This window comes from Homalodisca vitripennis, chromosome 4, assembly GCF_021130785.1.
Source record: "Homalodisca vitripennis isolate AUS2020 chromosome 4, UT_GWSS_2.1, whole genome shotgun sequence".
In the NCBI taxonomy this organism is placed as follows: domain Eukaryota; kingdom Metazoa; phylum Arthropoda; class Insecta; order Hemiptera; family Cicadellidae; genus Homalodisca; species Homalodisca vitripennis.
In genome coordinates this window covers 65906716-65921027 of record NC_060210.1, presented here as the reverse complement: position 1 = coordinate 65921027, position 14312 = coordinate 65906716, and the positions used below count along the sequence as shown (strand labels likewise).

At 32.7% G+C, this 14312-nt stretch overlaps 1 protein-coding gene across 2 annotated transcripts in view; it reads right to left on the bottom strand.

Annotated features, from left to right (window-relative positions):
- LOC124359429 (SH3 domain-containing kinase-binding protein 1-like) overlaps window positions 1-14312 on the bottom strand; it is a 59708-nt gene that overhangs the window by 24148 nt on the left and 21248 nt on the right. The window contains exons 7-9 of one of the 2 annotated variants that reach the window (XM_046812165.1): window positions 6141-6328; window positions 3422-3560; window positions 1042-1128 (exon numbers count right to left, since the gene is read on the bottom strand). In XM_046812165.1, the coding sequence (XP_046668121.1) occupies window positions 1042-1128; window positions 3422-3560; window positions 6141-6328 (414 nt within the window). The remainder of the gene's footprint in view (window positions 1-1041; window positions 1129-3421; window positions 3561-6140; window positions 6329-14312) is intronic. The other variant, XM_046812166.1, reaches the window with a different exon arrangement.

The following is a 14312-nucleotide window of genomic DNA, read 5'->3' as shown; positions in this document are numbered from 1 at the left end:
TTATGGTTACATTGGAGTCAAACTGTTTAATAAGTTACCATTAGCTGCTAGGAATGTTACTGTACATAATTTTAAAAAAGTTTTACAAAATTGGTTAAAAATTAAAGCCTTTTATTGTGTTGAGGACTGGGACACTGCTGACATGAGTGACCTTAAGTTTTAACAATTGTACATAGCCTACCATTCTAGTCTAATATTTTATATGTTTTATGTTGTAGGCCTTTATATTTATATTTAAATTTTTAGCATAGAGTATATTTTATGTTCCTATTTGACAATGTCTATTACAATGTTGTATGTTGTTTAATGACAATAAAGAATTGATTGATTGATTGATTAATAGGTATTTTGGGGGCAGAGGCAATCTTGTGATACTAACTGAAAAAAAAGTTTTTTACCCTACAAATGTATACTAAATAACACACAATTGGCTTTTCCTATAAAAGTATATTATTTTTTTCTATTGGGCACTTACTAGTAGATTTTATCCAATTAAATTACAACAAATAATAATGAAGTTAATTATATAAGGCATAACTTAATTTTTATACTTTTTTACATTTCAAGAATATTATTAAAATAATTGTAATACCTTTTTAGTTTATTCTTTCCTATATTGCAGTATATTTTAGCTAAATGCCAAATAAACTTACATATATTTTAAAATGTTCTAATGTTTTAGGCTACAAAGCTTATTCCATAACCTCAAGCTGTTATTTTGGAAAATAAATTTACCGGTTCAAATTATAAATTCCAATCAATAATGGTTATAACAAATCTTTAATATTGTTAAGGTAATATTATTATTGTACAGTTATGATGTAATCAGGTTCACAGTAATTTTCTTATAAAATGCACTTAACTCGGTCAAAATGTTATCTTTTATAAACCTCTCCAGCGATTACGTAGGAAACATTACTAAGTTACATTGTCTTCATCCACAATTTTACTCTCAAAGCTTTAACACTGGAGTACCTGAATATTTAGTAGTTTAGCAGCAAAGCATACAACACATAGCAAATGCAACGAATATTTACTCACTTGAGGAGTTGGGTTGATCACTCAACTTTTTTTTAATGACCTCAGTTTTAAGAGGGAAACGCATCAAAATTGTGTGGGAGTAGATGCCTACACACAAAAAACAAGTAAAAAACAACTGGTGAAATTTTAGGGTGTTGATGTTATTAATTTAGAAATTGATTATTTTCCATAGGCGAATGAGCTTGAAAAAATATTTGTGTTATTTAATTTAAATCTCTGTATTGCCACTCCTTAATACTTTTATTTACATTTTGTCATTGACCCTTCAACGTGGTTTCACGAAACAATCATAACAGATAACAGATTACGGTGTTCAGAGAGTCATGTTTCAGTACCTACCTACGCTTATCAGTTGGGTCTAATTAAAATAATTGATCTCAATCGATACAGAACATTTATTCCATAAGTTATTTATACTAAATCTCAGAAAGAATTAAATCAGCTAATTATTCTAACTATCCAGAACATGTTGTCTATATTTGCTTATTACTGATGTAATGTCTATATTACGCTTCACAATATTTAGTTACATTTTATAAGTTAAAATATCAATGTTTTAATCAGTTTTAAAAGTACACTTTATTAGTCCAAGTATTATTTAAATGTATAACAACTGCAAAAGTATGCCAAAAATGTAGTGAATTGAGTATGTTGTAGGCCTAGTGCCCAACAGTAGCGAAGTGAATTGAGTATATTGTAGGCCTAATGCCCAACAGTAGTGAGGTGAATTGAGTATATTGTAGGCCTATTGCCCAACAGAAGTGAAAAGTATTTTATTATTTTGTATAATGTGGAAAATTTACAGTATGAAAGTGCTTGTATTAGTTTGGAAATTTGGCTATGTTATGCTATATTTTAGAAAGCAAGCTGGCTGTGACCAGATAGTTACATGATGGACTGTTACATTGGTGGTAGGCGGAAAAATCACAAATATAGCCACGTTGAAGGGTTTAAAAAATCTTGAGAGAGTTGCATGTATACTTAAAAAATAACATTTTTGGTAAGCTAATTAAATACACTAGGCAGTTTTAATTTATGTAGACTGAAGTAAATATTGAAAGAAATAATCTTAAAATAGAATGAGAATGTATTAACTTTTGAAACATATTACAATTATTATTAAACATAATAGTTAATGTGAAATAAGTTATCAAAATTATAGGTAATGTCATTAGGCATAAAATATCTACATGCAAATGTAAAATAAACAAGTTACATTCCTGGTTCTTAAGAATTCTTTGGTTTATTGATTATGAATGAATCTAAGTTTTATCTATGAGAGGTGAGCGTGTGGAGTTCTAACAAGTACACCTTGCACGTGACCGCAGGTTCTCAAGAGCTGCTTTATAGGCTAATTAAAAACCTCTTTTGTTGTAAGTCCTGAACATGACATGAATATTGAGAAACCAATGTGACAATTCACTGTGGTCGACTCCTAATTATCTGAGGATGGTAAGCTGTAGTCTGGGTTAATCAGTGGCTCAATTAATGGAAAAATAATTCACATTTTGAGTATCGTATATGGAACATAGGAAGTTATAGAAAAATTATATGTATATGATGCTATGACTCACCACTGACTGATATCCGTGATGGCAAGTCATGGACTCTTTTACTGTCGGAGTGACTCACCGGTGGGTACACAACAGTTGTTTTCTAATAATATCTGAATACTATCTGGCTGTATTTTAGACATTGAAATTATGTTCACGGACATAATTAATCACTCCATTTTTACTCCATGTTTACTGAAAAAATGTATGGACATTTTTCATTTGAGATTGAAATTGAATTGAAGTTGAAATGACACCATTATTTGAAAAAGTAGGATAATTTTGGCCATCACAAATATGTTGATAAAACATCAAGCAATATTATTAAAAACTGTCATTTCTAGTCCTCTTTTTACCACTACCTAAATTGACTTGCCCAGCTTTAGATTTTATTTGAAAATAATTTTTGATGGAGGCGTTTGGTTGATAAGCTGTTTTACTAGTTATCAATGCATCAATTTTTACATTCTTGTTTGTTTCTATGTTTGAGTATTCCTACTCTATTTCAGGTATATTTGTTATTGTACATTACTAAATCGAAAGTTTAACACTATTACACAGTAGAGAAGTTATGTACCCACTAATAAATAGGAATATATTATCAAGTGTTTCTACAGGTGAATTACTTTTAAATTCAATAAATCACTTGCATAATAATACATAATTATTGGTATTTACTAACAAGCTCTTGTACAAACAGTAAGAAATATCACATGGAGGTATCTGATTTGTTTAGTTTGAATCACATTTGTCACTTCACTTATTTTCCAACTTTTAAGTAACTAACAAAAAGATATTGAAGGTTTTCTATAATGTTCTGTACTGACCAGGCTTGGGTGGAAGTTCAATGGACTTGCGTTGTGCAGTGGTTTGGGAAGCGGAGGGCGATGGCCTGGTGATGGAATCCTTCACTCTATTGGTCGTCACAACATTGGTCTTGGCAGGGGGTCGGGCAGGTTTAGTTGACTGCAATTTAACAATTTTATTTATTTTTAGTCAAATAACCCAAAAAAGATAGCCCAATAATATAATTGCAAATTTATCACTAAAGTTGAAATTACTCTTAGTCTATAATGAAATTTAAACCAAAAACTTGATGAACAACTGCTTGAGTAATTTAAAAATTTTCAAATAAATAAACTTGAAATGTGCAGGTATTTGAAACCTGAAATTTACTGCTGATAATTCTTCTAAACATTGTATTAGGAAGCTGGAGATAATAATATCACCTAACATTTCAGATTCAGAGAGTGCTGACACAATTGTATTGAGTAATACTATAATTATGTTCACGGACGACACTGTCGTAACTCCTGCACGAAAAACAAGGAACAACTCTTATCTAGCACTGAAGAGGCTTGCACTGCGACCAACGAGTACTGTTCTTCCAACCAACTGGTCCTGAACAAATCTAAAACGGTACAGTTGGGCTTCACTACTAAGAGCAAGGAAGCAAACATTATGGCACTGCCTGGCCTGGAATCCAGGAAAAAAACTAAACACCTTGGTATCTTAGTCGATTCCAAACTAAATTGGAAACCCCACAATTGTGTAAGAAATTGAGCTCTGGGATATATGTTATTCGCAGACTAAGTCAAGTAAGCAACTCAGAAATAGCAAGAACTGCTTACTTTGCTCTGCTGGAATCTTATCTGAGATATGGCATAGCTACATGGGGGGGAACTGTCTCTTCTAACCTAGAAAAGGTCCTCATCCGACAAAAAAAAGCGGTCAGACACCTAACAGGACTTGGCTACCGGGACAGCTGCAGAACAGCCTTTGTTGAGCTAAAATTTCTTACCGTTGTGGCAATCTACATACAAGAAGTCATCCTCCACACAATCTCAACTTCGCAACTCAGAAATCAAGATGTCCACAAGTACGGAACAAGGAGCTCTACAGACTTTGTCCTGCCACCCCACCACTTGACACTCTACAGCAAGAAACTCATTTACACCGGAGCCAAGTTCTTCAACCTATTGCCAGGTGACATGAAGAACCATTACCCCCCAACAGCTGAAGCGGCATCTAAAGGAATGGCTGCTGAAAAGACCTTTCTACTCTATAGAAAAATATTTAAGATGGAAGGACTTCCCAGACTATACCTGACTTTGTTCCACAGCCCACGGACGATACTATACTACTTTCTCATACTTCACTCATTTCTCTGTAACAGTTGTGACGCCATGTTGATCTCCAAGATTATGCAAATAAAGATATTGTCTATTGTCTAATTGTTAAATTAATGACACTCTTAAGGTTTTGCTTCAGTAATCTTTTGGTTAAAGAAGGCTGAAGGCTTTTCACAGCAATGACAAAACATCTCAAGGTTTTTATTATGGTAATATTTTAAATTAATGTGAACTGGTAAAGTTAGATGACAATCATGACACTGATTACAAAAGCTTAAGAACATAAAAGATGTGTTCAAAGTGTTTCCAAACTACTTGAAAGTACAGTAACAAGTGTTAATGTCATAACAGAAGAACAGGCCACGTTCCCTGTTACAACAGGTAGAAAGGAATTAAAATGGAAATTCTTTTTATGTCATTGAGGAGATAATAGGACCTAACATGGTCCTTTTTATGTCTGACTTCATTTTACACTTAGGATATAAAATATCATTATAGAAACGAGAAAAGGCAAATAAGTGATTAATTGTTATCAGTATTACTGGGGTTTCTAAAGAGCCCTTTGTATTATTCCACGTTCCTTGAAATTTATGTGAAGGCAAATCCATTTACAGAAGAAAATATCTAGAAATAATTGCATATTCTTCCAGAGTGAGCTTGGAATTTATGTAAACTAAAGAGAAAATAGAGTATGTATCATGATTGGACATGCACACTCCACATGGACAGTAACTGCTCTGAGACTCCATCTGGCTGTCTAAAGACTTCAGCTGATATGTTTTACCACTTGGCATTGTACTGTACTGTGTAACGAATTCATACAAACATACATATTATACTTTATGACATACATGTAGTATTTGATCACAGATGGAATGAACACTAAAGTATATTGAAGCATCGTGTTACTTGCACTCATTTCTCTGTCTTATCTATTTGCATCCTTTTTTTAGGTACAAGATAAACAGAAAAAACATTCTTTATTTCAGCTTATCCAATCCTTATTTAATCCGGAAACCATCATCCACCATTGACCATGTAAGCTAAAATTAAGGAATAAGTCTTTAAAAAGACATCTATCCCAGTAATAACCACGCTTGTTGTTAGAGATTAATTATTCAGCAATACTTTGATAATAACCTGCAGCAACACCTGTTCTAGATATGTAAAATGGAATCTCAAACTGTAATTGTAGGAATGGTGTGCTCTAATTGACTTTTTTACATATACAACATATGCTACTTACTAACTGTACTTCTGCTTTTCTTTTCATACAGGGTTTATCAGGTAGCAATTTTGAGATATTATGTTTGTTACTTGTAACACTTTGTGATAGCAATCATCTGCAATAAACCTGTTGTCCTATTAAGTTTACCGTAACACACATGTAACCAATAACAAAGAGCAAACCTACCTCATCAGTTGTGATGACCTGGACAAAATTGTCAGGAAATACTCCCACTTTGCCATGCAGCTCTCCCCTCCACCATCCCTTGTCCTGACCATCCCGACTGAGCAGAGTGATTACATCACCCTCGCGCAACGTCAACTCGTCATCGTTTACTGCGTCGTACGGGTACATCACACGACAAAGCTCCTTCACTGCAATGGCATCAAACATAGTCTTATAAGTTTCATTTTTAAAGTTATATATTTATTGGTATTATTAAAATAACAAACTAATCTAAATGGGAGTACAAGATAATTAGTGATCAAGGCACACTCTGAAAGTTTTGAGATACCAACAGACAGTGCATACTGCAATAATCTTATCATTCTTATCCAATTGTCCGAGTGTCTACTATCAGTACCTTATAACAAGGTGGGTTTATCAATGCAGTTTTGTTGTTTGTTCAGAAAGATAAATTTCCTGAAGTAATGGAGTTATCAAGAAAAAAATTTCAAGACTACGATTTTCTGTGATTTAAAATTGAATTTCTCTCAAGGTGAATACGTAGACAGCAAAAAAATTAAAGAAATAATAAGAAACTTAAAATCAAAAAGTTCTGAACATCGAATGAAATAATATCCTAAATAATGAAAGATTGTACAGCTGAAATAGGTTACCTCTTGTTATCATTTTCAATAAATCATTCAGAGAGGAAATTTTACCATCCAGCATGAAAATACCAAAAGTAAACCCTAAACTAAAATTCAGAGACAATATAAATGTTGAAAACTATAAGCCTATATAACTTGTTCCAACTTTCTCAAAGGTATGTAAAAAACTAGTTCTCATGAGACTCCTAGGACATTGTACACAATACGGTATATTGGCAGCAAACCAGCATGGTTTCACAAAGAAAATTAACTACAACAGCAATGATTCAACTGGCCAAATTTATAATAGATAACACTGAAGATGGTGAGCTCACAACAGCAATTTTCCTTGATATAACTAAGGTGTTTGATTGTCTCAGTCATGAACTTATTGTAAGGAAGTTGGAAAACCTAGGTGTGAGAGGGGTAACAAAGAAGTGGTTTCAAGGCTATCTGGGGGGAAGAAAACAATTTGTGGAACTCAAGCATATAGTACAAGGGGTTACTACAGAAATAAGATCAAACATCTTGCCAATTCAGAGAGGTGTGCCACAATAGACAATAGACAATAGACAATAGACAAATCTCTTTATTTCATGAACTTTGAGTACAGAAATGTCGTCAAAAGTTTGCAAGAGTTGGAACTTGATGAATCCATGTACGAAAATTAGTTTTGATTTTGAAAAGTCGGGTCTTCCCTCCACCGAATGTACTCGTCGATTGAGTAAAGGGGTCGAACTAGGAGCCAGTTGATAAGCCGCTGTCTCATATTCTTGATTGGCCCTGGAGTTTTCAGCTCATCAGGCAGGTAGTTGGCAAGTTTGGCACCGATGTATGAGGGCTTCTTCTCATAGAGTGCCAGTCTGTGATTGGGAAGAACATAGTCGCTACCGTTTCTTGTGAAGTGGTTATGTAAGTTGTTTCTTCTGGGGAGATCTTGACGTGCAGCATGGAGGATTACCTCAAGAATGTAGAGAGCTACCACTGTGAGGATTTTTAAATTTATAAAAGCTCCTCGGCAGGACTCCTGAGGACCTAGACCCAGCATGGCTCTGATGATTTTCTTCTGGTGTATCAGTACTCTTTGGAGGTTTGTTTTGGAAGAGTTTCCCCATAGTACAAGGCCATATCGAAGATGTGACTCAGCAAGAGCAAAGTATGCTGTTCGGAGTATGCTCTGATCTTCTGTGATCGATTTGAGTCTTTTTATAACGAATACACCAGAACTGAGTTTAGAGCATACCGTATCCACATGGAGACTCCATGACAGGTCTGAGTCAATGGTGAGGCCTAGGTGTTTAGCATATTCGGTTTGGTTTAGTCCAGGTATTTCAGTTACTTGGTGTTTTTTTGATCCAAAGAAGAGCTGTGTGCTTTTACTCTCATTAACAGCCAAATCATTGCTATGGCAGTACTCAAGTGCCATGTTAAATGCTATGTATGCTTTAATTTCAAGTTCTTCAGGGGTTTTTGTACTATTTATAAGAACTGTGTCGTCTGCATACATAAGCAATGAGCAGTGCCGCTCAAGGAAATTTGGCATGTCGCTGGTGAAAATGATGTACAGGACAGGGCCCAGGACTGATCCTTGCGGGACACCTCTATCTAGCTTTTGGCTTTCCGACCGAATTGTTTGCATTGTCCCTTTGTGATCTGTATGACTTATTTCAACCACTTGGGTTCTGCCTTCCAAGTAACTCTTAAACCAACTTGCAGCAACACCGGTCACTCCGATTCCCTCTAATTTCTTTAAAAGCATTTCATGGTTAAGGCAATCAAATGCCTTGCTGTAATCTAGGAGTATGGTTGTCACAGTGTTTCCTGCCTCTATATTGTCTATAAGTCCTTCTATTAGGCTGATTAATGCTGTTACTGTTGACCTACCCGCAGTGAAGCCATGTTGATGAACTGTAAGCATATTAAAGGTTTTGATATGTTGTAGGAGTCTGTTCAGTACTATTTTTTCTATAATTTTAGAGAAAGCTGACAGAAGTGAAATCGGCCGATAGTTTGATGGTTGCTTTTTATCACCTTTCTTATGTTTTGGTAGCACTTTAGCGATTTTTAGCTGAGAAGGAAATGTGCCCTGTAAGAGAGACTTGTTGACAATATTTACTAGTGTTTGTGCAAGTTCGTCTTTACATCGCTTCAATGTTTTTGGTGACAGTTCATCTATTCCTGAGGAGGTTTTTGATTTCATTGACTGGATGACTTGTTTTACCTCTATTGAAGTGGTTGGGTGAAGTACCAAGCAGGGACAGTTAGTAATCCTGCTCGTCATTGTGTTCTGTCTGGGCTTAAGTTGTTGTGCTAAGGTTGTTTTAGCAACACTAGTTAGGTAGATATTCAGTTGGTTTGCTATATCCATAGGGTTATAGATTATTTTTCCGTTCACTTCCAGCTCGGACAGTGTGTTATGGTCTTGCTTACTTTTCCTTTCACTATTAATAATTTTCCAGATAGCCTGACTTTTGTTTTCAGCTTCATCGATGATCTTTGCAGTTGCTTCTTTCCTTCTCCTTTTAAGTAGTTGATCATATTCTTTTGATCTTTGTTGATCATATTCAACAAGGTTCGGTTCTAGGACCAGTCCTATTTATTTTATTTATATATGATATACCCCAACACATACAAGGTGTCTGTACCTCCTTGATGTATGCAGACAACACCAATCTGCTATTGCATGGGAAATAGAAAAACACTGCTAACCTCTTACATAGCTCAACACAGCATATGAATTCTGTAATGGAAATGACCTGTTGGTAAATCCATCAAAACCAGCAGGTAGCATTTGGGAAAAAACAGCTAAAGTACCAGTCATTCCAGATGTTAAGATGAAACAAAAAGCAAAATTTCTGGGTATTACAATAGATTAAGACAAGAACACTACATCTTGACAACCTCAGCAAATAACTCAATACATATCTGTATGTAATAAAACAAATAAAATCACTACGCAGCAAGGAAACAGCAAAAATAGCATATTTCTCACTTTCTCAATAACATCTGAAATATGGATTAGTTGTTTGGGGTGGTTCATCAGCCTCGAAAGAATACTGTTTTTGCACTTGACTGGACTTCAATATCTAGAGAGCTGCAGAAAGCTTTCAAGAACTTACGAATTCTTACAGTTGCTTCATTGTACTTCCTAGAAGTAATAATGTATGTTGATGATGAAGATTTACCAAGAAATAAACACTTACGCCATTACAACACAAGACATGGAGATCTCTACAACCTACCAAACCACCACCTAACTTTGTATAAGAAGAAACCATCATACATCGGGAGGAAGCTCTTCAACCACCTTCTCAGAGCTGCAATTAAAGACAACACTCAGTGAAGAAAAAAGTAATGTACACCGTTTTCTTCAAGAGTATGGGACTGGTAAAGGCTATTGAGCTGAACACAGGACTATCACAACAAGTTGGTACACTGAACAATGCTTGCTGAAAGTTCTTCAGTAATTGAAAATTAACAGTTTCGTTTTGCACCACAGCAACGCCTCTTCTCACAATGCCTTAAAAACTTTGGAGTTTGTGGCTGAAAATACATCAAAATGATGAGGCACCCCCTTATTCGCATAGTCCCGCTATGTGTGACTTCTGACTGTTATTCATGTGAAGAAACATTTGTGTGGTCACTTTTCTTTGGAGGGCAAAATTGGTGATGAGATACATAAATATTTTTACTCCGTTTAAAAAATTACATTGATATTGGAGATGATTACTTTGAACATACCTAACATTTAGAAAAAGTAGCACAAAAACTCTTCAATATGTCTCTAAACTTTCAGTGACCCTAATATGTTAAACTTTCTAAGCATAAGTTAAAGAAAAAATGTAATTTACAATAACGTATTTTAAAGAGAAAACCAAAATTGATCCACTCTAACTGTTAATTGCTTTAAGTGAAAAGAGTAACAAATGCTTAAACTTGTATACCTTGTTTTTTGGTTCTAGTACTATAGTGTTCTCTAAATACTAGAGAACAATTAAACTCAACTTGGAGGTCAGGTTCTGAAATGCAATCAGCTAAATGTGCAAAAACATTAAGCTGCAAGTTTGCATATTGCATCAGTATTGTTAAATCTGCATCAGCCAATTTTATGATCATGTGAGCACTAATTTCTTATTTCATCACCTTCTCTTATTTGGTTGATTTAAAGAAAATTTTGTATAAACTATATTATCATTTGCATTTCATGCATTCAAATGCAGAATGAAATGGTCACATTGAATGTTTGATTTTACATATAAAGTAGGTTACAGGGAAATGTTTCAATAATTTGAGTTATAACATTTTATAAAAAACACATTATTTCAATTTATACAACAATATCCTTTCAATGAAAAACTGTACCCATACTTGATTGGCTTTTAATTGTGTTGATCATGGTGATCTCATAAAGAAGCTAAATTATTACGGTTTTCAGACTCTTCATTGAAATTGTTTAGATCCTCTTTACATGACTGATAACAGATTGTCAGCATCAATAGTGTAAGGTCCAAGGACATAACAGTAAAATATGGTGTCCCACAGGGCTCTGTCCTTGGACCACTTCTCTTTTTTATCAGCATAAATGATTTGCCTTACTCTGTGTCAGCTAGAACAATACTCTATGCCGATGATACAACTTTTATTAATATTGTAAATAATGTTGAAGAACTTTCAAAATTGTTTGAAGATACTTTAAAAGGTGCTTTGTACTGGTTTTAAAGAAATGGATTTCTTTTATATGAAGAGAAGACACAAAGTTTAATTTTTGAAACCTTACCCGGCCTCTCTTGACAATAGTTTCGTCACCAATGCAAAAGTTTTAGGAATTTATCTAGACAATCAATTAAATTGGAACCAACACACACAATACATAAGTAAATGGCTCTCTAGAGTAACTTTATCTTTTGGGTCGTCTTAAAATGGTCGTTCCTACAAACTACACGAGGCCTGCCTATTTTCAAGCAATTCTTCGAAACGGATTAATTTTTGGGGCAACTGTGTGGGAATTGAAGACATTTTAATCCTCCAGAAAAAAGCTATTAGAGTGATGACTAATTCTAATCAACTGGGACATTGTAAACCACATTTTATTGTATTAGAAATTCAAACCATTATTAATATACATATATATATATATATATATATATATATATATATATATATATATATATATATGATTTAATGATCTATATTTTTTAAAATCTAAAATTTCTACAATTTTACAATGAAATTGATTCATATAATACACAAACTAAGAATGATGCTGCGATTGGTTTTCACTGTCTCAGTATAACCTTGAATAGCCATATAGTGATATCCCGAAAATCTCCAATTCTTTAGAACGATTACTGAATAAATATCCTCACAACCTTTCACTAGGCTTCTTTATGGTTGGCTTTTGAAGCACCCCTTCTATAGCTCAAATGAATTTTTAATAATGGGGAAAATTGAATTTTAGCTGCATTACTGTTGGTTTTTGTTGTTATAATGATTATTTTTTATTAATTTTCATTATTTTCAATCAACCCTAAATTTAATAGTTAATGTTTACCTTATAGAGTAATTTTGTTAACTAGATTGTGACATTCCTTTAACCTCTCTGTTAATTTATTTGTTTGTATTTTCGTGAAAGTAATGAAATTAATAGTTTAGTTTACAACATAAAATTTCATACTAAATAGTTGATTAAGTTATTATTTTGTCTAAATTGTTTTTCTTCTGACTTTGTCTAATGGCTGTATTATGACAATGTCAATGATTGTAAAAATCCATATGACCAATAAAGACTTATTTATTTATATCATCAAATGTTCAGTAATTTATGTTAAAGACAACTTGCAAACATAACATTATAAAATTTTGCAGTGTTCCACTTATCTGCCTACATGTGCTCCCTAAAAATAAGATGAATATTATTTATGCTACAATAAAATCACTTAAAACATAATGCAATGCTTCAAATTTCAACTTTATGTATTCTCACAATAGGATTTGTTTATAGTTAACAAGTATAATTCTTATTGAAAACATAACAACCGACATAAACGCAACACTTGTTACATAAACTTAGCAATTTTTAACATTATAATATTCTAGCACCTTTTTTATTTACTTCAAATTTCAACTTTATGTATTCTCACAATAGGATTTGTTTATAGTTAACAAGTATAATTCTTATTGAAAACATAACAACCGACATAAACGTAACACTTGTTACATAAACTTAGCAATTTTTAACATTATAATATTCTAGCACCTTTTTTATTTACTTCAAATTTCAACTTTATGTATTCTCACAATAGGATTTGTTTATAGTTAACAAGTATAATTCTTATTGAAAACATAACAACCGACATAAACGTAACACTTGTTACATAAACTTAGCAATTTTTAACATTATAATACTCTAGCACCTTTTTTATTTACTTCAAATTTCAACTTTATGTATTCTCACAATAGGATTTGTTTATAGTTAACAAGTATAATTCTTATTGAAAACATAACAACCGACATAAACGTAACACTTGTTACATAAACTTAGCAATTTTAAACATTATAATACTCTAGCACCTTTTTTATTTACTTCAAATTTCAACTTTATGTATTCTCACAATAGGATTTGTTTATAGTTAACAAGTATAATTCTTATTGAAAACATAACAACCGACATAAACGTAACACTTGTTACATAAACTTAGCAATTTTTAACATTATAATACTCTAGCACCTTTTTTATTTACTTCAAAATATATGTACAATTTAAGTTATTATTTGAGAATAGTTACAATTTCAAAACACAAACTTTGTTTCAAGAACTGTAATCTGGCACTTACGTCCCAAGATCAAATTAAAATTTTTCTTTTAAGTACTACTTAGGTCTTATAGCAATTATTACAAATGCATTTTGAATAAAGACAACTAACTTTTATGTTATTACACTAGGCATATGAGTTTAACACAAACAACCAACAAAAGCTAAAAATCAAGGACTGAAAGAAGCCTAATAAGTTCATTAGTTGAAAAGAAGATAATGTTCCAGATAAACCAGTTAATAGTTGCCTTAGTTTTAAACCTCTGTTTACCAATTGAAAAGCTTCATAGCAGGAAACTTTCACAACATACATATGCTTTATTAAAAATAAATTTGAAATATATTTTATCATAGAAGTGTAGTATATTTGATATGAAGTCATATTCCATATTTTAAGGTTATTATCTGATATAATAATTAAAGATTGTTTACTGATAGAATTGTTTACACAATGTCTAGGCCTTTGACTCAGTCCTTATAAAGTTATGCCGTTTGGTTTGAGATGATCCAAAGGTAGTTTGTAAAATTATATATAATATGTCTATTATGGTATATATTATTTATGAAATTATTAAAATTTGTCAGAATTCCCAAAGAACAGAGGTTTACACATATTGATTTTCACATAACTTATAAAAGTGGTTAAATACTAAATGCACATCATTGCAAAGATAACTAATTACTAATCAGAGATATATCAACTTGTTATTTTTACTTATTTCAACTTTAACATTA